Consider the following 25,503-nt stretch of genomic DNA (forward strand, 5'->3'; position numbering starts at 1 on the left):
TGCACAACTGAGCATCAAGACAAGTACATTAGAGTCTCTAGTTTGAGAAATAGACGCCTCACAGGTCCTGAACTGGCAGCTTCATTAAATAGTACCCGCAAATCGCCAGCGTCAACGTCTACAGTGAAGAGGCGACTCCATGAGGCTGGCCTTCAGGGCAGAGTGGCAAAGAAAAAGCCATATCAGACTGGCTAATAAAAGGAAAAGATTAATATGGGCAAAAGCACACAGACATTGGACAGAGGAAGATTGGAAAAAAGTGTTATGGACAGACGAATTGAAGTTTGAGGTGTTTGGATCACACAGAAGAACATTTGTGAGACGCAGAACAACTGAAAAGATGCTGGAAGAGTGCCTGACGCCATCTGTCAAGCATGGTGGAGGTAATGTGATGGTCTGGGGTTGCTTTGGTGCTGGTAAATTGGGGGATTTGTACAAGGTAAAAGGGATTTTGAATGAGGAAGGCCATCACTCCATTTTGCAACGCCATGCCATACCCTGTGGACAGCGCTTGATTGGAGCCAATTTCATCCTACAACAGGACAATGACCCAAAGCACAACTCCAAATTATGCAAGAACTATTTAGGGAAGAAGCAGGCAGCTGGTATTCTATCTGTAATGGAGTGGCCAGCGCAGTCACCAGATCTCAACCCCATAGAGCTGTTGTGGGAGCAGCTTGACCGTATGGTATGCAAGAAGTGCCCATCAAGCCAATCCAACTTGTGGGAGGGGCTTCTGGAAGCATGGGGTGAAATTTTTCCCGATTACCTCAGCAAATTAACAGCTAGAATGCCAAAGGTCTGCAATGCTGTAATTGCTGCAAATGGAGCATTCTTTGACGAAAGCAAAGTTTGAAGGAGAAAATTATTATTTCAAATAAAAATCATTATTTCTAACCTTGTCAATGTCTTGACTATATTTTCTAGTCATTTTGCAACTCATTTGATAAATATAAGTGTGAGTTTTCATGGAAAACACAAAATGGTCTGGGTGACCCCAAACTTTTGAACGGTAGTATAAATCCAGCCCAAAGTCACACCTGAGAGCCTTGGAATTAATACAAGAATCACTTGGTTACAGTCCTACCAAATAGCCACATAGGTTTTCGTTCATGCTCAAAGGATAATGTGAGGAACAGTGTCATCACAAATAATTTTTTTATATGTTAAAGATGTTAGTGCTTTAATAAAAACGTTTATTTTCATTTGTGTGTTTGTGTTTTACTGTTTCTTATTTTTACACTTTTTTCTTCCCTATGGGGGCTGCCATTTTTTGTTCCATTTCTGTGTGTGTCGATTAACGACACACACAGACATGGAACACGGCAGCCACAGTCCCATAGGGACTGCGAACGGCTCCCGTCCCATTGACTGCCGTGTACGGCGTCTGTGTGGGAACTGCGCATGCGCCGCTCCCACACAGTCCTATTCGAAATTGGCGCCGTCCGGCGCCATTTTCCTGTGGACCGGAAGTCGCGGCCGGACAGTAATATTACTACTTCCGGTCGCGGCTTCCGGACTTGTGCACATGGAACAGCGGCAGCAAAGGGAGCGGACGGGCCGGAGGGAGCCGCGGCGGCAGGAGCAGGTAAGAGATTTCAATGTATGTTAGTGTTTGTGTGTGTTTACTACTGTATGTAAACCTACTACACTGTGGGTTACCTCAAAAAATGGCGACACACAGTGTAGGAGGTTAAACCTTTCAAACCCCTCGTTTATCCCGGCACTAGCCAGGATAAAGGAGGGGGGGATGCTGAGAGCTCACTAGAGCGAGGGCTTTTAACCCAATGTTGCAATGCTGCAATTTTGGGAACTAGCTCCATCTAGTGACCAAAAATGGGTAGTATTATAAATTAGAATTAATTTATAATATTTCCTGACTATTTCCTGACTCGTGAAAAAAATAAAAAAAATTTGAACCATGTTTAATCACCCACACACTAAATGTTTAATTTTTAAAAAAAAAAACATGTTTTTCTGGCAACACATTCCCTTTAAAGTAGATCCAATAAATCTTTAACCACCTCTCATTCTCAATGTAGTCTAGTTTTTTTAACCCCTTCCCGACCACCCCACGTGGATTAAAAGGCTGCAGCAATGGTCCTCCTAACAGAGCACACAGGTATTGCCCGCAGTCCGTCATATCCCAGTACAGGCTGCCACTAGCAGCCTTAGTACTGGGGGAAAACATTGGGTCGGATCACAGCGGTGATCCCCGCCGATTAACGCCTTAAATGTGAAAGTCAATAGCGACCACCAGATTTAAGTTATGACATCGGCACCCCGCGGCACGATTGTTGCTATGGAAACCGGAGGCCTAACAAAGGCATACGGTCTGCCATCTACGGAAGGCGATTAGGTCCTGCCTCAGGACCCAAGGCTGGATTCACACGAGGTCATTACGTCCGTAATTGACGGACGTATTTTGGCTGCAAGTCCCAGACCGAACACAGTGCAGGGAGCCAGGCTCCTAGCATCATAGTTATGTACGATGCTAGGAGTCCCTGCCTCGCTGCCGGACAACTGTCCCGTACTGTAATCATGTTTTCAGTACAGGACAGTTGTCCGGCAGCGAGGCAGGGACTCCTAGCATCGTACATAAGTATGATGCTAGGAGCCCGGCTCCCTGCACTGTGTTCGGTCCGGGACTTGCGGCCGAAATACGTCCGTCAATTACGGACGTAATGACCTCGTGTGAATCCAGCCTAATATGCCCCCTGTCAGTGTAAACTAACAGGTATAATACCCTGCAATACAGAAGTATTGCAGGGTGTTATAACAACGATCCAACGGTTAGATCTTCAAGTCCTTAGTGGGACTATAAAAAAAAAAGTTAAAGTTCAAAGTAATAAAAAAAAACAAAAAAAAACGCCCTTTTTCTCTTATAAAGTCCTCACACAGCTTTTTTGATGGAAAAGTACAAAAGTTATGGCTCTTAGGATATGGAGACAAAAAAAAGGAAATATTTTTTTTTAAAACCATGATTTTATTGTGCCAACACTGTAAAACATAAAAAACCTATATACATATGGTATTGCCGTAATCGCATCGACCCGCAGAATAAATTAAATATGTCATTTATAATGCACGGTGAACGCCGTAAAAAAATAAAAAAATAGAAGTTGCTCACTATACCCCTAGGCTGTAGTTTCCCAAATGGGGGGTGTACACTCTTTTGGTCCCTCAGGGGCTTTGCAAAAGTGACATGGCACCCAAAAACCAATCCAGCAAACTTGAGCTCTGAAAGCCAAATAGCGCTCCTTCCCTTCTGAGCCCTGCCGTGTGCCCAAACAGCAGTTTATTACCACATATGGGGTATTGCCGTAATCACGAGAAATTGCTCTAAAAATCTTGGGGACCTTTTTCTTTATGCCTTGTAAAAATTTATAATTTATAAGTTTTTTTGGAAAAAAACTTAATGTTAATTTTTACGGACGAATTCCACTAAATTCAGCAAAAAAAAACCTGTGGGGTTAAAATGCTCCTTATACCACTCTATAAACTCCTTGAGGGGTGTAGTTTGCCAAATGGTGTCAAGACCTTCAAACCGGACATGGTGCCTAAAATATATTCTAATAAAAAGGAGGCCCTAAAATCCTCTAGGTGCTCCTTTGCGTCTAAAGCCGGTGCTTCAGTCCATTAGCACACCAGGGCCACATGTGGGATATTTCTAAAACTGCAGAACCTGGGCAATAAATATTGAGTTGCTGCGTTTCTGTGGTAAAACCTTCTGTGACAGGAAAAAATTGATTTTCTGACAAAAAAGAGACATTTGTAAATGTCACCTCTTTGCTTTAATTCCTGTAACAACTAAAGGGTTAAAAAAAATTAAAAAAAAAATCGAAATGCCGTTTTGAAAACGGAGGGCTAGAGTTTTTAAAATTGGGTGACATATGGGGGTTTCTAATATATAAGGCCCTCAAAGTCACTTCAGAACTGAACTGGTACCTATAAAAATAGAACTTTAGCAGCAATTTCTCACATCTTCAAGAAAATGTCCAAAACCTAAGCCTTGTAACGCCCTAGAAAAATAAAAGGATGTTCAAAAAAATGATGCCAACATAAAGTAGACCTATGGGAAATGCTAATTGGTAACTAGTTTGTGTGGTATTGCTATAGGTTTTACAAGTAGATACATTTAAATTTAGAAAAATGCTAATTTTCTCTAAAATTTGGTGTTTTTCACAAACAAATACTGAATTTATTGATCAAATTTTTCCACTAACATAAAGTACAGTATGTCATGAGAAGACAATCTCAGAATTACTTGGATAGGTAAAAGCATTCCCAAGATATTACCACAGTCACGCCAGAATTTATAAAAAAATAAAATAAAAATCGGCTGTGTCCACAAGGCCAAAACAGACTCGAATCCTGAAGGGGTTAACACGACAAGTTATTTTCTACGTTAAAAAGAATACAATTACAATTTTTGCTGCTCTCGAAAAAGGGTTGTGTCATGACAACCCCGGTCCATTTTCCCTATTAAGACATATGGACAACAGAGGGGGTCACAGTCAGAATGGAGAGCAGCTCTATAAAACTACCAACTATCCAAAATCTATCAACTATAGCTCTGGTGGAGCCCGCACATCCATGCATTACATGGATGCCCATTCATTAGGATGGCTGGCAGGCAATGATACAAATATATAGCCAGACGCAGCTTCCCTTGGCGAGAACACCTGATCGCTGGAGGTTAGTAAAGCCGTACCGGTGGCCATAGGCCAATTACCACACAGGATTTTACTTTTCTACACAAGACAATACCTTTAATTTCAAATGAAGAACTGATCTAATAAAAGCACCTTAGCACGCACAAAGTTAACATATCCCAAGTCTAATCAGCAGGAAATCTTTAAATCCTTTAAGGTTGTTCTGGATTTTTTTTCCCAAAAATCGTGCAACATCCATCCACGGGCTGTGACTGGTATTGCGGTTTGCCCTGATTTAAAGGGTTGTACAGTTTTTATTATTATTTATAGAAAATCAGTTCTTATATACATGTATTAGAAATTCTGCTCACATACATTTCTTATAGTGCATGAGGCCCCTGTCACAGCGGAATGGTATAGTCCACAGATTAGTCCTGTGTAATTTATCCACAGGCTAACTGAATAGGACTAGACATGGTGTCAGTCATGTGACCCCCCCCCCCCATACACACACCATGTGACCTCTAGCATTCAGGTAGTAACAGGGTTATGGGGCCCACAGTCCTATTCATATGGCCCATGGATGTGTCCTCTAATGGTGGAGTAATAACGAACAACTACTTCACTATAACTGTATTCACGGTCTCTAGATTATAAAAATGGCTGCCTGTCTCTAGGGGATGTCGTCAGGTTGTTAAGGAGTTACAACAACATTGACACCCCGCAACGCGATTGCAGGGTGCCGATGGTTGCTATAAGGCCTAACAAAGGCCTCCGGGTCTGCCATGTACAGAATGCAATTAGGTCCTACCAGAGGAAGGAACTAATACGCTGCCTGTCAGTGTGAAGCGGACAGGTATAATACCCTGCAATACAGAAGTATTGCAGGGTATTATAACAACGATCCAACAGTTCCAAAAACGCCCTTTGTCCCCTTATAAAGTACTTTGTTATTAGATAAAAAGAAATAAACTATGCATAATTGGCATCGCCGCGTCCGTAACGGCCTGAACTATAAAAAAATAATAATGTTATTTATCCCGAAGGGTGAACGCCATAAAATAAATACCAGAATAGCTATTTTTAGTCACTTCAGCTCCCAAAAAACAAATAGGAATCAAAAAGTTGCATGTACCCAAAAACTAGTTTGTTCCGCCAAAAAAAAAAAAAAAGCCCTCACACAGCTTTCTTGGTGGAAAAATAGTTAAGGCTCTTAAAATCAGGATTTAAAAAAAAATAAAAAAACTTTGTCTCACCATATTCTATCATGCAAACACTGTAAAACATTTAAAAAAAAAATTCTATATACTTACGGTATCGCATCGACCCACAGAATAAATTAAATATGTAATTTATAGTGCACGGTAAAAGCCATAAAACATAAAAACAAAATAGTAGTTTTCACGGCCTAATTGCACTAAATTCAGCAAAAAACCTGTGGGATCAAAATGCTCACTATACTCCTAGATAAATTCTTTTAGGGCTGTAGTTTCCCAAATGGGGGTCACTTTTGGGGGGGGGGGGTTTATACGGTTTTGGTCCCTAAGGGACTTTGCAAATGCGAGATGGCACCCAAGAACCAATCCAGCAAGTTTGAGCTCCAAAAGCAAAAATTACGCTCCATCCTTTGAGCCCTGCCGTGTGTCCAAACACCAGTTTATTACGACATATGGGGTATTTCCAGAATCGAGAGAGATTGGGCTTCAAATGTTGGGGTGCTTTTCCTTTAGGTCTTGTAAAAATTTAGAATTTCAACGTTTTATTGGGGGAAAAAAAAAATTTTGATTTTCATTTTCACGGCCTAATTCCACTAAGTTCAGCAAAGAACCTGTGAGGTCAAAATGCTCACTATACCCCTAGATAAATTCCTTGAGGGGTGTAGTTTGCCAAATGGTGTCTTTTCGGTGAGGTTTTGCCTCCACAAGACCTCTTCAAACCTGACATGGTGCCCAAGATATATTTTAATAAAAAGAAGGCCCCAAAATCCACTAGGTACTCCTTTTGCTTCTGAGGCCTGTGTTTGTCCATTATCACACTAGGGCCACATGTGGGATATTTCTAAAAACTGCAGGATCTGGGCAATAAATATTGAGTTGCGTTTCTCTGGTAAATCCTTCAGTGTTACAGAAAAAAATGGATTTTTAAAAAAAAATAAAAAAATAAATAAAAGCAATGTGGAGGTGAAATGTATAAATTTCATATTTGTTTTTAAATTCCGGTGAAAAACCTAAAGGGTTAAGGAACGTTCTAAATGCGGTTTTTAAAACTTTGAGGGGTCCCGTTTTTAAAATGGGGTGACTTATGGGTGTTTCTAATATATAAGTCCCTTAAAGCCAATTTAAAAAAAACTGAACTGGTCCACAAAATATAGGTTTAGGAAATTTTCTTGAAAAAGTGAGAAATTGCTGCTATAGTTTGAAGCCTTGTAAAAATAAAAGGACGTTCAAAAAAATTATGCCAACATATAGTAGACATATGGGAAATGTTAGTCACTATTTTGTGTGGCATTACTACCTGTTTTACAAGCCGATATGCTTAAAATTGAGAAAAATTGTAATTTTTGCACATTTTCTCTACATTGGTGGTTTTTTTCACAAATAATGAATTTGCCAACCAAATTTTTCCACTAACATAAAGTACAATATGTCACGAGAAAACAATATCAGAATCGCTTGGATAGGTAAAAGCATTCCCAAGTTATTACCACATAAAGTGAGATATGTCAGATTTGAAAAAAAAATGGGTTGAGCACAAAAAAAACAAAAACAAAACAGGCTGTTTCCTGAAGGGGTTAAACTAGTAGGTCTTAAAACATAGGTAAAAATGACATAATAAAAAGCTACACTGCAGCCACTATTACAGGCGAGTCTTCTTTTTTTTATTATTTATGCATCATTTATTTTAAGTATCAATAAGGAGTCTCCTTCTTAGCTGGAAGCAAGTCAGTTCATATTCAAGGGAGCACACTGGAGGATCTGGCAGTCTGTATCCCGCCTCACTGACATCCAGTAATCATTCAAATGAATGCAAAGTAGAATATATTTAGCTCAGTAGATAAACAAGCGGCAATGTCTTAATGTGCCCCTGTAGAGTCACTGAAGTGTCCCGATAATCAGCCTCATTTTCCCAGTAAATGAAGATAATTTTGTCTCTGGAAAGAACCAGGTCTCCTAGAAATGGCATCTAATCACTAAACTGATTAGGACTCCAGAAATACAAGAGGATAGGGGCTAGAGAGGCTTTAAGAAACAAGGCTACACAAGTCACCTTATTTTCTTGAATAAAAAAAAAATAAAAAATTTATGAGGACAACCATCTTGCCCGAACTGCTGCTCTGAGCTGTTGGCATTACCAGTGATTTGCTTTATAGCAGACACCTAAACATAGGAAACCTTCGTGAGATAATGAGCTGTTGCCTTATGTCACAGAGCATGCCCACAATCAATAATCAGAGAAAACCAATCAGCAGAGAAGCAGCACCATGTCTCAACAGCGGAGCTGACAGCAGAGAATAGGGGAAAAAAAACATTTAATTGCAACTATAGATGGAATTCAATAACTTCTGTTTAAAGTGTCTCATGGCACCATACGTAGCATCCACGAAGCCCAAGACCCCAGCCACATTGGGTGTGATGTGAAGTGCATGCTGTGGATATTGTGCACTTGTGTGAATTGTGGCTCGTCAGTTGTATGACGATAATTTAAAGGGTAACTAAACGTTCAAACTTCTGACATGTCATAGCGACGTCAGATGTTCTAATTGGTGGGGGTCCGAGCACTGAGACCCCCACCAATCGCTAAAACGAAGCGGCAGAAGTGCTCGTGTGAGCGCTGGGCAGCTTAGTTTCTAAACAGATATATTTTTGCCATATGGATGCCGTCCTCAATTTTGTATACTAGTTACCCATCTGGATGAGATTTCTGGACTTGGAATTTGGATCTCTTTCTCTAAATTGAAGTGGAGTAAACTGGAGTGCTGTGGAATACTCTTTACAGAGTGAACGTGGAATAGAACATGTGCTTTAGTGTAAAATAAACAACATTATCCCTGCCACAGCTCGCGTGGCACATCCTGCTTCAGGATGGCACTAGAGACCTTCACCATAGAGATTGGCAGTGACAGGGTTCTACAAGAAACCAGCAATGGCATCTTTTATACACCGCAGTGGGGAGAGGTAACAATATTTAAATACTCACATGTGCCACGCTCATATGTGAAGCCAAAGATTTATTAGGGACATCATAGATTCCTTCACGTATCATAAATGCCACGCCTTTTTCTCTCCATTGATTGTAATCAATGGCACCAATCATGGTCGCCTGCAAGACATCGCAAGAAAAAAAAAAAAGTCAAATCTGAAAGTGCAAATAACGTGACCACCACCTTCCATTGTAAAAAGATCAATGTAACTAAATCGGGAAAGAAGATGAAGTGTATTAGACCAGGATCAGACGCGCAGTCTTGGCCAAACACAAAAGTGGACACAAAAGAAAGGAGATGCAGCAGTCTTTTCTTTATACCTTTACTTCCTTTGGGATCCACTACTACACCAAAATTGCTTGTGAGATCCCGGCCTAATAAAACAGAACACTCACCCCTCGGTCATGCAGTTTCATATTTAAATCCCAGTCATAAGCTCCTTTCCTGGAGTCATAGCGTTTACCCAAAAACTGACGGTTCTTCACTTCCCAATACCTCTCAATAGGGAAGAGTTTAGGTTCGGGTGTTCCCCAGAACTTAAAGATGTTTTCCAACTCATCTCTTTCTTTAAACTGAAAAAAAGAAAAAAAGAAAATTAGAGAAGCAGGACAGAACTCTATACATTTTAAGAAGTGTTAAAATCCAATTAAGAAGCCCCCAAGACACAGGATACAGTCCTCTTAGTTGAGGAGAACTACTTTCCATAAAGACACGGGGGACTTTTATGGAAACTTAGTCGAGAGTCACTACCGCTTTAATTTCTATTGTTGCAATTAACGTATCTTCGTGGGTAGCCATAGCCAAACGATTGTTCCCGAAAGATATTGGAAAGTATGGTGCAAATAAGAAAAAAAAAATTATATATATATATATCATACAAATACATACAGAGCAGAGCAGTGTAACAGCACAATTGTGTAATTACAACAGGGACACGTACTGGCGGCAACTACAAGTCTAAAACGGTTCTAACCATGCCAATGGTTTATATCGCCATATGGTCAACGAAGCAAAGGCGCAAGGAGCGTAGACCAGCGGAGGCGGCAGGAGCAGATCATTTATGTTAGTGTATGTGATGTGTGTATTATGTTCGTGTGATACTGTCTGCTGAGCACTGTATCTAATCCTCCTACACTGTGCAGTCGCTTAGAAAACGGCGGCACACAGTGTAGGAGGTTTGATGATTCAAACCCCTCCTTCTCCTGGCACTAGCCAGAATAAGGGAGGGGGGGATTGTGTGAGGACACTAGAGGAGAGTGTGTCCACCTCAAATTTGCAGCATAAATCAATGAGGTTGCTTTACCACAATGACCATGCTGCAATTTTGGGAATTGCTCCCTCTAGTGACCAGCACATGGAAATGGTTTAAATTAGAATCTAATTTAGAATATTTCCTGGACTTGGGGGGGAAAAAAAAATAAAAAATTAAATTACAGTGTGTAATCACTCAAATACGAATTGTTGAACTGAAAAAAAATATATAATAATTCTAGCGACACATTCCCTTTAATATCTAGCTCGAGATGAGGCCATCCGGCACAGCACATACGGATTTCACAATAAATTAGGCTATATTCAGACTGACATCAATGTCCATTCTGTCAGGTTTCCGCTGTTCTCCAATTTCCAGTAGATATAAAAATAAAATAAAAATAAATAAATGGCAAGACCGATTATTGGACAATGGGATCTGTTACACAACACATCACTCCTATCTTATTAAAGGGAATCAATACTGCAGACAGAGCGATATAGAGAGGGAGGCAAATTTAAAAATACCTTTTGGTTTTGGAAATGCAAGTTGAATGACTTGGAAAACAATTACTAATTCCTCCGGCATGGTGGTCGCAAATGCCATGGGGGCTGGCACTTGATGTAGAAATGCTCCTGGCTGCAGGTAGTTAGCCCCGCCCCTCTGCTCTAATATACCGCTCTAGTGGTCTCTTGACTGGCCGCCGCGCCAGGGGACATCAAACATCGGTTTCTCGGTCATACAACTTGCCTGACCAAGATGAGGTATGACTAGAATGCCCTCAACATGTCATGAGAGGTGACGGGTCTTTACTACTAAAAAAGGGGTCGAGATAGAACAGCGGCAAAACTCAGAAAATCAGTAGACTTTTTTTCTGCTATGGATTTAGATAATGGTTCTATAGAGGGGAATCATTGATACAAATAGCACGATCAATCTAGGAATTTATTATTCAAATAGGTGTTAGATGACCACGACAAAAAAAAATAAAAAATGATTTAAAAAAAATCCTCAGAATTGAATGGTTTCCAACTTTTCGAAATCACACTTTATATGAAGCAGACAATATCCGTTTGCCATGGAGGTGTGACCAGTTTCTCTAGCAACTTGTGTTCTTGGACATTTACTTCTAATATCCAAATGTCATATGTATAGGGGAGGTACAACGAAGAAGGAGTAAGGCGCTGCTGCAAACATGAAGAATTCGTATTCCTGGCAGAGATCTACAGCAATATTTCCATAGACACTGATAAGACCACTAATGAGAAATAGAAATAATCAAGACGTCAATGGATATGTATTCTGCAAGTCTAACATCAATTGTAGGATTTCAAAAGGGGGTTTCCGGAGAAAAACAAACATTGAGGGTCGCAAAATTGGCGGTGGGGGGGGGGGGGGTCCAACACCAACCATCAGCAAAATGAAGCGGCACACAGTTGTGGAGCTGCAACACCAGGCGCTGCCATATGTGCGGAAAAATGAACTATGCCAGGATAAACATTAAAAGGGGCTGTGGTGGTTTGTGGCATACCACAACACTATCGGTCTGCTTATCAGTGGGGGTCCCAGAGGTCAGACTTCCACCAATCACACATTCCTTGGAAGCCCCCTTTAAAACTGAGGACTACCTGATGTTCTATCGGGGTATATAAAAAAATGTAAGACATGAATTCTAAGAAGTGGTCTTTAGACAAGCCCTATCCATATGCTTCAGGCACTGCTCCTATGATAACACTTCCTGTTCTCTAGCAAAATAAGTGGAAGAAAGATTGGCACTGCCCTGTATCTGTAGCACAGCAAATCCCATATGAACCTCCTGAAGCATTTACACGGATCAGCCTTTTGCAGTGACATAGTGGTGCTCGGTGGGAACAGCAGCAAGGTTCAACAGAGTTATTAGAATAAAATTAATCCCGACACTCGCCAAAACGTCACAAAATTTATATTTTATTCCAAATTACCGGTCACAAGATACAGATGAAGACACAACCTACAACCTTTTCACGTGTGATCACGCTTAGTCAAGGATAGATACACACACACACAAAGTCAATTAAGAAGTGAACCTGGATGTGGATGGTGATGGGAGAAAAAAATAAATAAAAATAAAAAAAATCACACAAAGCTCCAAAAACAACACTGAAAACATAACAAAAATAATAATTATCATGGGGATAGAGGAAACTTAGTACGGATAACGCGACAAAGTGCAGTACTAAAGTATTCTGACATTTTTCATACAGGTAAAGGCCTTATAATGTAAGTTACTTCTGTTAGTCCATTAGCAGCAATGAGGATAATGCTGTACGTTATATACAACACTCTTATTAAGATGGTCTTAAGAATATTACACCAACACATGAAAAGAATATAGATTACACTTCCCATCATTGTACAGCCATTCAATAACTACTGTAATGATGGAGTACTAGACTTTAACCATTTTGCCTCGAATTTCCATGAAAAAGGCTTTTAGGATAGAACTGCTGAACCATTTTGATACGCTAGGAAATAAATAATGTCCCATTTGTCATTGATGAAAGCCTCTTCAAGCCATTCTTATGAGAAGATGAAAGCAGAGTCTTCAATAATAAAGCTAAGCTGGAGTGGCATATATTAATCAGCAAGTGTGAAGCCATCATAATAGTAAAAAGGAGAGGCGCTGGTGTTTTTGGAACACTGAAGGCAATCAATAAATGCAAAGTAATGGAAACATTCACAAAACTTCAAAACGTTAACTTCTCATTTTTTTGCTAAATTTAATATTGCACTTCAATGAAATATAAAATATATACGGTGTTCTCTCAACAAGATACCCCTGTCCAGATACCGGATCAGATGATCATCAGCGTGGCTTCGGTTTATAAAGGAGTTGTGATGATGAGTCAAGGCTTTTAAAAAAGGCAAAAAAAAAAAAAAGCTGCTTTTCTGCGGAGGTTGAAGTGGGTGCCAAGAGTCATTCAAAGGCGAAATGGCACTTGTAGGGGGGGGGGGGGGGGGATGTTGTGGGCAGCTCCGCTCTATTGAACAGGAGAACAAACACTTCTTAAAAAGGATAGAATACAGGTTGTGGAGAAGTTCTATAAAAGAATCCGCAAGATGTAATTACCTAGTCACATGGAGACCATGATTCATTCAGCAAGGTATCAAATTATAACAGTTTCTAGCCAGGGCTGAACCACTCATTCCTATATGGGGGGGTGGGGGAGTTACAAGTGCAATGAAGTTACTGCACTAGTTCTTGAACCAAGGGAGGTAGCACTATAGATGAGAAACTGCAGAGTGGGTTCCTATATTACTGCATGATCCAGGGATCAGCTGTAGCGGTTAGCCCTAATGCGAGCCTAACTTTTTAGGCAACGTAAAATAATTAGCTGTCATGTGTGAACATAAGGAATAACACTATTTCTGGCCAATATAGGACTTGTATTATGCATTTTTTAGCAGTTTTCCCCCTCTGCAGGCTCGAACTCTCAATTTTCTCTGTGCTAGTGGGCGGAGTGTAACTGCTATCATGTCTTCTATACACTGCACAAATAGAAGAGGCGAATCCTGCCCTCCTAACACACATATATATTATACATATATACTGCAGTAGCATGGAGAACATTACATAGCAGTAATGAGCAGTGTAGCTGTGAATCCAATACTGGGGTGACAGAAGTCAAAGGCCTCATGCACACAGACATGCTTTTGCGGCCGCAATTTAGCCGAAAATCCACGGGAGAATTGCGGCCCCATTGATTTCTATGGGGCTATGCACACGACTGTGGTTTTCACGGTCCGTGCATGGCCCAGGAGCCCACACCACAGAAAGAACGGGCAAGCCTTATTACGGCCGTGTTCTGCGGTCCGGGCTCATTGAAAATAATGTGCACAGCCCGCGATCTGCAGGCAGCTCGCGGCTTTTAACTCTGTGGCCGGCCGACCCAAAAATCATGCCCGTATACATGGCTACGGTCGTGTGCATGAGGCCTTGCCAAGAAGCTATAGCTGGAGTGTGTGTCACTCTGCTCCCCCCCCCCCCATAGCCCTTTATCGGCAGCATATCTGCGTCTACGCCTCTGCTCCGCCTCCCCTCCATGGAATTCTAAGGGCAGCTTGTCTGTCTCCTTTCTTTGCTCCTGTTCCTTCCTACTTCTTCCCCCTCCATAGACTTGTATAGGCAGGCAGTGAAAAGACCCCCCCGCCCACACTTTCTGCTGTAAATCTGGACAGCAGATTACAGGTTGGGAGACACTTCGCAGCAGTAACTTCACACAGAATTTGCATGGATAAAACAACTAAATTCTAACAGTAAGTAAATTACAACGTTTACCTACATCGGGTATACTATTCGATTAGCATAAGTAGCTAGTGTCCATTTAAAGTGAATCTTTTTTCATCATGTCGTTTTAGGTTCAAAATGCGGTGTCTATTAATTTCTTAAAACATCTTTATAGCCGTCGTAACTCTAAATACCCAATACAGAACTAAATTTAACACATAACATGCTGCCTGCCTGCAGCTGCCACTAGCATAAGTTCAGGAGCTTACTGCATACCATTTTATTGAGCGCAACGTAGAACAGTATACAAGTATGCTACTGAACACACTCTAGTGACGGCTATAGAAAGCCAGTTTTAGGTTTTGATTCCTTCCCACGTTAGCCAGTTATTGTTCCAAGAGTCAACCTTTTCTTCTGTCGAAAAACCGTACAAAAGCTTGTTTTAGTTTATCATGATGTGGGGGGAGTTGGGGGCGATGGGGTGACAGAGGGAGCCCGTCATCTTTCACCACTTAGATGCTGAAGTTGCTATTGACCGCTGCTTCTACAGGGTTAAAAAGCTGGGATCAGAGTTATCCCTTTGTCCATTCATTTTCTGAATTGGCAGGGCTTCCAGAGATTGAACCCCACCAATCTTAATTTGTAATTTTTTCAAGAACACCTGTACCCTTCTAACTTTGGAAAACTTACAGAAACATGCCCCAATAAGTTGCTATGTGGTTTTCTTCTATCCTTTCTGCCTCTGGTTTCTTAGTTCATCTTGCTGTATTCAGAGTAAAGTGGACAGCCCGGCTGAGCAAGGACACATTACTGCCGTTTGCTTGTGGGAAATTACTTTTCCCATAAGTGCCTTGCGTTTTCTCTTGGCTCTCCGTGCACTAAGCCAAGGAACTGCATCTATAGGACAAACGCCGGGGTGTACACTAAGCAGGCTCGCCCTGTGCAGTGGGAATGGAGGAGGCACACGTGCGGTATCACTGCACAGATCGAGGAAGAGATCCGCTATAGAAAAGTAGTGGACAGACTAGGGATGCACGATGCATCGAAACTTCAATACTGTTTCGATACTCTGCATCCCCAAACGGTTCGATACCGTTATTTCAGGTGTTTCGATACTTAGCTGGGCAGCCGCACAGCTCAGTGTTGTAACACATGAATCTATGAGAGCGGGGCTGCAGCGTGAGATAGTCATTGCCGTGCTCCTTAGTCCTGACAAGTGCGCGGGGTCAGGATGATGCGATGCTGCACTAATGAGCGGCGGCACTGAAGACAGAACATGGCGGGCGCACTACGAAACACTCCCATGTTCTGTCCTCAGTGCCTGAACAGCCACTCATTAGTGCAGCGCCAGCCACATCTCCTCATGCTGACCGCGCGGCACTTCCTGTCAGGAGCGGGGCAGTGGCTGTATTACACAGCCGCAGCCCCGCTCTATAACCGCGGAGATCAGAGAAACCTCATCTCCGCCGCTACTCTTCTGAATGCTGCGATCACAGCGGACTGCAGCATTCAGGGGAAAATGAGAAGGGGGATGCCCCTTGGATCTCGTCACAGGGAATTCGTTTAACGCGATTGAGGGGAGGACAGCCCAGGGTCCGTTGTCTGACCATATTTCCAGTTGTTAAGGCATACTTAGGTCTGTCCTAACAACTGCCTGTGTATTATCAGTACACAGGCTAATGTACTGTAATATAGATATATGCCAGTACATTAAAGTTTAAAAAATAAAGTAAAAACAAAGTAATGTTAAATAAAAATAAAATACACATTCACCTTTTTTTACAATAAACATTAAAATAAGACTCAATACATAAAATATTCACACATTCAGTATTGGCGCGGCCGTAATAACCTTTTTGCATCATTTATGATGTGTACAATGTAAAAAAAACAACAAAAAAATGGTAAATGTTTGGAGGTGCATCAAGTGGAACATAATACCTTACTGAAGTGGAACACCTTAAAGGCTTATCTGAGGGGGTGCCTTAGGTTCACAATATCAGTTATCAAAAAGGAAACACAGGAAAGAGGGAGAATTGACTGCTCTTTTTAAGTCCTTAGAAGCTCCATTCTTAGCTGACCCAACGGAGGACAGAAGGAAGACGTGGTTGCAGCCAGGTAGGGCATATCTGCTTCGACCTCCAGGAGAAGAGCGATAGGAAATTGTATTTCCCTTAAAGAAAATGGTTTTGAGCTTGGGAACCAATTTAGTAGATTATTGGCTCATGGTACGTAGTAATCAGCCTTCACCAGCCATTCTCAGTATTGCCTCTGAAAACAGGGAAGATCTCAGTAGGGCTAATCAGATAGAGTTTATGCCGAACTGTAGACCTCCCAGAACAGATATATTGTAGAGTAGCCTTGAACGAGTATCTAGAGGACATATCATTTTCACAGATGTCCCTGGAAGATAGGGCTCACTTAGACAGCGAACTCACCTTGGAGGAGATGTTGGAGGCACTAGGGGAGAGGTCTGTTGGGAAATCGCCTGGACCGGACGGCATACCGCTAGAGGTGTATACTAAATATATTGAAGTCATCGGGCCCAAATTATTGAAGATTTATCAGGCAGCTTTCACTGTGGGCAGACTACCCACTTCTCTATATGAGGCCACTATTGTAGTTCTGTTAAAGCCAGATAAATGCGGTTCCTATAGGCCTATTTCTCTGCTTAATATGGAATACAAGCTACTAGCCAAAATATTGGCTTAGGAGGCTTAATACTGCTATCTTCTCCCTAAGCGCATGGTGATCAGATGGGATTTATACCAAGCAAATCCATCTCTGAAAATATCCGCAGAGTCCAGGCGATTTCTCAGGTGGGAGTTCATGGCGGGGAAATGTGGGCCTTGGCCTCACTCGACACGGCCAAAGCCTTTGACTGTAGAATGGATGTACCTGCATACAATCAAATCCCGTTTTGGGTCAGGGTTTTCTAGGTGGGTGTCCATCCTATATCATAGTCCAAGAGCTAACAAATTCGTGAATGGCATGGGGTCCTCCTTTTTTGAGCTGGGCAGAGGGACCTGTCAGGACTGTCCTCTGTCCCCACTATTATTCGCGCTGGCTATTGAACCACTGGCCCTGCGGATTCGTCAAAATCTTATATAAAATCGAGGAGCATGGGGCATAGGGAAAGCAGAATAGGTCTATATGCAAATGACCTGGTGATTTTAAAGTCAGAAGGGGATATCACATTGCCCAGGGCTATTGACATAGTGAACCACTTTGGTTCTTCCTCCGGGCTCTTGATTAACTGGATAAAATCTGTCATGATGCCTTTGTGGGAAGTGGATTGGCTAGAGATATATTACAATCTACCAGTGGTAACGGCGTTCAAATATCTGGGGATATATATTACCAAGGACCCTAATATTTCCCACAATAAAAATACCTATCCCCTAGAGGAGCTTTTTGTTCACAAATTTAAAGTCAGTGGCAGGTAGTGAACTTGATTAAAATGATCCTCTTACCTAAGGGACTATATATGTTGGAAGATGCCAGTAGCCCCATACCTAGATTATTTTTGGGCAAATTACAATCTTTGATGTCCACTTTCATCTGGGGTAATTCTCTGAAAAAGCTGTCCCTTGCCCCTTTACAATGCCCTAAGACGCGAGGAGGTTTGGCACTGCCAGACTTCTATCTATACTTTTTGGCTGGCCAGCTGCGTTACTCGTCATAATTATGGCTGTCATTGACACAGGAGCCATACTCTATTTGTTGGGGCAGTTGTGGAAGGCGGCTAAGACTCTGGAGTGCCATAGAGGTCATAAACTGAATGCAAACTTTTTGGAAAGGCCTCTTTAGTAGTTCTTTTTGGGAAGAGGTCACCTGTTTTTACCAGAATCATTTCACAGCCTGTGCCGGTTACATCTGCACTCGGTCTCTTGGGCCTGCTGCAGGAGGAGCATTGGTCCCATCATATGCACATGTTTCTTGGAGAAACATTTCTGGATGGCGGATAGGCCCCCCTCATTATCACAGTGGAGGTCCCTGGTAAACAAAACCATTCCATACGAGAAAGCTGTATATAGGAATAGGAAATGTCCATTGAAATTTGATAAATTTGCCTGAGGGTGTTATTCGATCCTCCCTTACTAGAATATTAAGTAACTAACATGCTTGGAGGGGGTCACTGTTTAAGATTAGGGAAAGTATTCTTGATGTTGAACAAATTGTCCTCTTGACGAATAATGTACTTTATTACTGAATATGAATATGTACAGTGAATATATGGCACATTATTGAAATAGACAATAGAAGACCTCTATACAGGTTGTAACGTCCAGCGCCACCATGTAACGTCCAGTCTAGGCATCATGAATCTAAGTAGACCGTGCAACATTTGGATGGGTGGTATTGTCCGGGTGGTATTCTGTCCACTCCATCCTTCACAGTATGACCAGTGTGAGTATATGGTTTTGTTCTTGGGGTTAAATTAACTTAATAGTCAACATGGACCTACCTTAATAGAAGCCATATTCAGCAAAGGGAGGACTCTCTGCTGGTACTCCGGATCTGTGACACATTTGATAAACAGTGCACACTTGTCTTGTAGGTATGCAGCAGTCTTACTACGGACCATGCTGTTCCCAAAAAGTTCAAGAAACATTTCACACTTCTCTAAAAAAAAAAAAAAAAAATAAAGATAGTTAAACATTTCCTTTTTATAAAACGGTTCAAGAAAACGAATCTAGCTTAGTAAGGCCCTGTTCACAAGGCAGAATTTTTGCGGTGGAACCAGCCGCGGATTCCGCCTCCCATTCATTTCAATGTGAGTCGGACACTTCTTTTTCCCAGCGTCCTGCTTGATCTTCGGGCGGATTCCCCCCAAACCGCCCATTGAAGTCAATGGGAGGAGGAATCTTCCGGCAGACAGCAGGAATAATTCCACTGCGGATTTTACAGCGGGACCAGACACTCAAAAGATGCCTGTGAGCTGACCCATAGTGTTCAACACTTTTCTTAAAATGCATTTGTTACTGTTGCAAAGCGGTTTTATACCTTTAATAACCCAACACATATAGCAGAGCTACATTTTACATAGTCAAACTCAGTTCTGCTACATCTGTTTGTGATGGTCATCACATGGCTTGAGTGCTGAAGTGTTCGAACAGCCTAGCATCTATAAACTACTATACTCAGTTGGCCATATTAGTTTGTTTGCCAAATAGGATGTTGTCATTACGGGAAATGAAACACTGGACGGCAAGTAAATGCTACCAGATACCTACAAAGTTGCATGCACCAGCCTTGTAATTAAATATAAAACAAGCCGTAACCAGCCATAAACTGGCCAAACATACTGAAAAGGACAAATTTGGCATTGTACTGTATATGTCTGGATACTTGTTCCTAGTAAACAGCCATACTGTATATGTCCGACACTGAAGACAATGTGTGACCCGATCACACAAATATACCACGAGTATAAACACTAGTGTACTAAAAAAGTCAGATTACAGGACACATGTGGGAACCTGGAATTCTTATGTTATAGTATAATATTGTATGGCTTTGCCTGTATTGTGAACTAGTACCATCTACTATCATAAAGGACAACAATCATAAGATAAGCGTGTAAAGAAAGCATTTCTACTTTGGTCTGTATGCTTAAGTGCAAAGTAGGTGACCTACGCCCCGACGAGCATTTTGCCTCATCTTCATGTGGGGTTCGCTGGTAATTGATGCATTCTGTGATTCATGTAGCTATAAAACCACTAGGAGTTGAAGTAAACACCCGTAATGAGTTAAGAACGACCCCTCTATTGGAGATGTCCTAACATAAGTATGAGGCATCTGCGGCTGAACAGCGTCAGGAAACACCGACCACGCAAGAAATCACGCACAGTGAGCATGTGTGAGCTTAGCCTAAGTAGAGAGCGGCCCCCTATGGAAGGTGCAGAGACAAAAATTAGACCTAGACATTGACAGAACAAGTACATAGTAATTTTACCTTGTAGACCCATTTGTTCTTGATTTTCCAGCGCCAAAGTCAAAAACAACATTTGTCGAGCGAGAAGCTCCAAGTCACTCTCTATGATGAAGAACTTAAAAAGGAGAAAACACAGAAGATGTTATATTTCCATTCAGAAAAAGTAGCTCAGTGGTTTCCGCTGTCCTTGCGGCACTGGGGTCCTGGACTTGAAACCAATCACGGACACAACATGCAGAGATTGTATGTTTTCCCTGTATTTATGGGTTTCCCACCACTCCAGAAACATGCAGATCGGTCAATTGGCTTTCCATGCTGATGAAATTGGCCTTCGTGTGTTGGGTTTGAAGGGCTCTTGCGGTCCCAAAACAGTGGAAATCCCCGAAAAGTGACCCCATTTGGGAAACTGCCCCTAGATAATTTCCTTGAGGGGTGTATAGTGAGCATTTTGACCCCAAAAGGTTTATTGCAGAAATTATCAGAGTACCATGTGACATTTTGGCAATTTACAAAGTATTGGCTCACTATTGAAGAGGCTGATGTGAATAAAAGAAACCCCATTTTGGAAACAGCACCCCTCAAGGCATTTATTAAGCATTTTCACCCCACAGGTCTTTTCCATAAAAGATTGTGCTGCGGATGGTGCAAGGTAAACATTTAAATTTTTCCCTAGATGTGACATTTTAGTGGCAAATATGTCGCCGTTGGAGGCATACGCCACAGAAATTGTTAAAATGGTTCTCCCGGGTATGGTGATGCCATATATGTGGAAGTAAACAGCTGTTTGGGCACGCAGTAGGGTTCAGAAGGGAGGGAGCACCAGTATCATACAGCTGACATCCAAAGCCTGCGTCATCCATTTGTCGTATGGATACGGCAAAATGCAGGAAGCACTAGCTTTCCATGACGTATCCATACGTCAAACGTCGGAAAAGGGTTAAATGTCAAAAAGGTTGTATTGGTGGGGAACAGGGCACGGAGACCCTCATCGATTGCTAGAACAAGTGTGCAATTCAAAAGCGACTACCAATATGGCTGCACTTCCTGTAGACAACATTGCAAAAATGGCAATACAATAGAAAGTTATCAATATCTCGACAATTACTAAACTCTGGCGAGTGTTCAAACTTGCGATTTACGTATATATGCCCAATTTAACATTTTGGGTAGACTGTCTGGTTATCTGTCTCTAACGGAAGCATTTTTTTACAGATCCGAAAAAGTTCACAGGGCACCGCTTTCACATGGGCGATACAAGGTTTCGGACAACTCTAATAATTCCGTTTTTTTTCGTCTAATATTAAATTTTATTTAGAGATCAGAAGCCACTCGTGTGACAAATAAGCATGAATAGGAGGCAGCTGACGGCTTCGCAGAACTGTACTTTTCTACAACACTTACATTAAGCCTTCTCTGTGGCCAGCGACGTGCCTGACAGATCGTTTTGAGGAGATGTCTTCCATCGCCACAACCCACCAGCAGAATATTCAGCTCCGGTATATCCTCACAGATTGATAAATGTTGAAGGGTGTTCTGAAGACCTAAAGGAAAAAAAAACAGAAACCTTGTATCCTAAGCTGCACAGATGAGCAACCGACCATTTTCTGACCACTTGGTGGATCCATTTGAGCCAGCGATCATGCTAGCAAGCATTTCTTTAGATAGCATTACTCATGTATTTGTAGCTACAGACACTACGTACAGTACATAATATGCGTAATTCAGTAAGAGTGCAAGAAAGCAGGAGTATCTCAAAGATTCTACACCATGTATAAATAATTAGGGGCCATGTCCTACATCCAAAGTCACAGATGATGACTAGAACACATTTCAGCAAAGCGTTAAAGGGTTTGTCCAGTTTGGGAGATGTTTTTATACGGATGACCTATCTACAGGATAGGGCATCAGCATAAGATCGTGGGGGTCCAACACTCAGATCTGGCGCAAATCAGCTGTTCCGGCTGACTCGCCAGAAGCTTTGCAGGTGTCTGTCCCGGAAGCAGAGGGCTCCGAACACTGTATAGTGGCCGTGCGGAGTTAAAGGGGTTTTCCACTACCGGACAACTGATGACCCATCCACCGGATATGTCATCAGTACATGATCTGTGGGGGTCCGACCCCCAGACCGTTAAGTCTTTCAGGCTGCCTCCGGGCACCGGACGTACATGGCAGAAGCAGTTGGCTCCGGCCATGGAATAGCAGCCAAGCTGCAGTACGGTCGCTATGCTATGTACAGCATCGCTATGCTCCATACATCGCATAATGGGCAAGAATGTCCGATGCCCACAGGTCACCAGAGCAGCTGATCTGTGCGTGGTTGGTGCGGGGTCCGGGTGTTGGACCCGCACCGATGACCTTTTCGGTGGATAGGTCATCAGTTGTCCGGTAGTGGACAAACCCTTTGACTACAGCTCTGCTCCTATTCACTTGAATAAGATTAGAGCTGCAGCATGGCTGCTATACAGTGGTCAGAGCCTTTTGTTTCCGGCACCGGCAAACTGGACAACCCTTTTAAATTCCAGGCTACGAGAACCCCCATCCAGTGTCCCGGACTACACATTTTAGCCCCCCAAGGCCAATACTGTAACCCATACTGGTTGGATTAAACAGCCCATATTTGATGATCAGTGAAGACTCACAAGGTACATAAGGAGATCCAGAGGGTGGACTTCCATATTGCACGATTTGGACTCAGCATGATCCTTTTTTCAGCCTCATGCAAATGGACATATTACGGCTCCATACAACCTCCGAGTGTTACAAAGTCATAACCGGGCACCCAAAAAAAAGAGCGTACGGGGCCCTACAGTACCTAGAACTTCTTATGGAGGCAAAAGGAGTTTATTCTGTTAGAAAATTCTCCATTGGTTGCTGTATTACAGAGGTATTCATCCAGACGTGCGTCTAGGGGAGAATATCTCCATTACAACAGTATTACACAGGGAACCATCCGGTCTGGGGAGCTCCTGTATACACCGTCAAGCCAGAACATTAAAACCACCTGCCTAGTATTATGAAGGTCCCTTTCGTGCTGCCAAAACAGCTCTGACCCGTCCAAGCGCGGACTCCAGACCTCTGAAAGTGTTCTGTGGGGTCCGGCACCAAGGTGGTCGCAGTACATCCTTTAAAGGGAACCTGTAGCGCTAAAAACGCAGCTTATTGTGCAGGTCGCATGTTATAGAGGGAAAGCGGAGAATATTAAAAAATTTTGTAGCTAAGGAATCATAACTCGTAATTTATTCATTTAACCCTCTGCTCATTCCAGGCTCAGGAGTCCCGAACCCTGGAGCGCGGTGAGTAACGTGAAGGTACGTTTTTGCATTAAGCAATGTATGGAGGTCATTACACTTTTTTTTTTATCTTATGGTCTCCAGATCACCCCTTTAACATGGAGGCCTGCGTATACCACGGTATGGCTCCACAGTGGCGTACGGCATAGGTGCAGCGTATTCACCGCCTTGTCGTTTTTCCCGTTTTGCTATATTAAAACAAAAAGGTAAATTAAAAAGTTGCAGAACTACTGGCGGGCGCACACATCAATACAGGTGCACTTCACGGATGTGCAAATGGCGCGTGCTCGGTTATAAAACGGGTGCCACGGTAGCTGTAATCAGAACACAGATTGGTGATAGAATCCCCCAAAAAACAGGACATAAACGAGGCAGACACGTGCGTGTAGTAATAAACAAATGGCACAATCATAGATCAGACACATGGCGATTATAGAGAAAACATACGCTGTGCCTCCAGCGTGCGGAGGATTTCTTATAATACACGTGGCTGGAGAAGTCGCACTTACACTGCATCTGAAGATCTAATGCAGGACTGAATCCCCACAAGGTCGGATACACCTCTCCACTACCTGCAGCAGCCATGGACACTGAAAACGAACACAAACACATCACACATGGACGGAAACTCCAGACTGGGATCTTCAGCGTGTACAGTGCCCACAGCAGCAGATACTTACACCGGCACCGATATAACGCGATAACGCTGCATAAACGGAGAGCGACGAAACTATCACAACTTCAAACCGCCGTTTAAATTAATAAATTAACCCCGCTACAACTACATCAAACCTCCCTGTCAGAGCAGCGACTGCCCAATAGAAGGCTAGAACTGCATGATGGACGCTAAAAGAGACCAATAAACAGCCTTAGACTTGCAAGGGGCGTGTTAGTAGCGTCTAAAAAGCTTATCAAGCTAGGTTGTCCTGCCAGCGAAGCTTTGCAGTTGCCACGGTGATGGAAGGCTGCAGAATGTTTTGCACCTGTTGTTGTTTCTATAGCGCCGAGTATGGAGGACATTGACGCTGTGCTGCTGCTGTGTGCCCTGTGTTACTATACTATACTATACTATACTATACTATACTATACTATACTATACTATACTATACTATACTATAGTGCCCTGTGTTATTATACTATAGTGCCCTGTGTTATTATACTATACTATAGTGCCCTGTGTTATTATACTATACTATAGTGCCCTGTGTTATTATACTATAGTGCCCTGTGTTATTATACTATACTATAGTGCCCTGTGTTATTATACTATACTATAGTGCCCTGTGTTATTATACTATAGTGCCCTGTGTTATTATACTATACTATAGTGCCCTGTGTTATTATACTATACTATAGTGCCCTGTGTTATTATACTATACTATAGTGCCCTGTGTTATTATTCTATACTATAGTGCCCTGTGTTATTATGCTATACTATAGTGCCCTGTGTTATTATACTATACTATAGTGCCCTGTGTTATTATACTATAGTGCCCTGTGTTATTATACTATAGTGCCCTGTGTTATTATACTATACTATAGTGCCCTGTGTTATTATACTATAGTGCCCTGTGTTATTATACTATACTATAGTGCCCTGTGTTATTATACTATAGTGCCCTGTGTTATTATACTATACTATAGTGCCCTGTGTTATTATACTATACTATAGTGCCCTGTGTTATTATACTATACTATAGTGCCCTGTGTTATTATTCTATACTATAGTGCCCTGTGTTATTATGCTATACTATAGTGCCCTGTGTTATTATGCTATACTATAGTGCCCTGTGTTATTATGCTATACTATAGTGCCCTGTGTTATTATGCTATACTATAGTGCCCTGTGTTATTATGCTATACTATAGTGCCCTGTGTTATTATACTATACTATAGTGCC

General features: G+C 42.1%; 1 protein-coding gene across 2 annotated transcripts in view; it reads right to left on the bottom strand.

Annotated features, from left to right (window-relative positions):
• The window catches only part of DNAAF3 (dynein axonemal assembly factor 3), a 31,930-nt gene extending 7,426 nt beyond the window's left edge, over positions 1–24,504 (bottom strand). The window contains exons 1-7 of one of the 2 annotated variants that reach the window (XM_075839918.1): positions 24,284–24,504; positions 24,113–24,193; positions 21,715–21,854; positions 20,335–20,428; positions 18,844–19,001; positions 9,252–9,428; positions 8,853–8,975 (exon numbers count right to left, since the gene is read on the bottom strand). In XM_075839918.1, the coding sequence (XP_075696033.1) occupies positions 8,853–8,975; positions 9,252–9,428; positions 18,844–19,001; positions 20,335–20,428; positions 21,715–21,854; positions 24,113–24,188 (768 nt within the window). In that variant the 5' untranslated portion in view covers positions 24,189–24,193; positions 24,284–24,504. The remainder of the gene's footprint in view (positions 1–8,852; positions 8,976–9,251; positions 9,429–18,843; positions 19,002–20,334; positions 20,429–21,714; positions 21,855–24,112; positions 24,194–24,283) is intronic. The other variant, XM_075839916.1, reaches the window with a different exon arrangement.
• Positions 24,505–25,503: the final 999 nt, after the last annotated feature.

The sequence above is a fragment of the Rhinoderma darwinii genome, chromosome 10 (genome assembly GCF_050947455.1).
Source record: "Rhinoderma darwinii isolate aRhiDar2 chromosome 10, aRhiDar2.hap1, whole genome shotgun sequence".
NCBI classification, from domain to species: domain Eukaryota; kingdom Metazoa; phylum Chordata; class Amphibia; order Anura; family Rhinodermatidae; genus Rhinoderma; species Rhinoderma darwinii.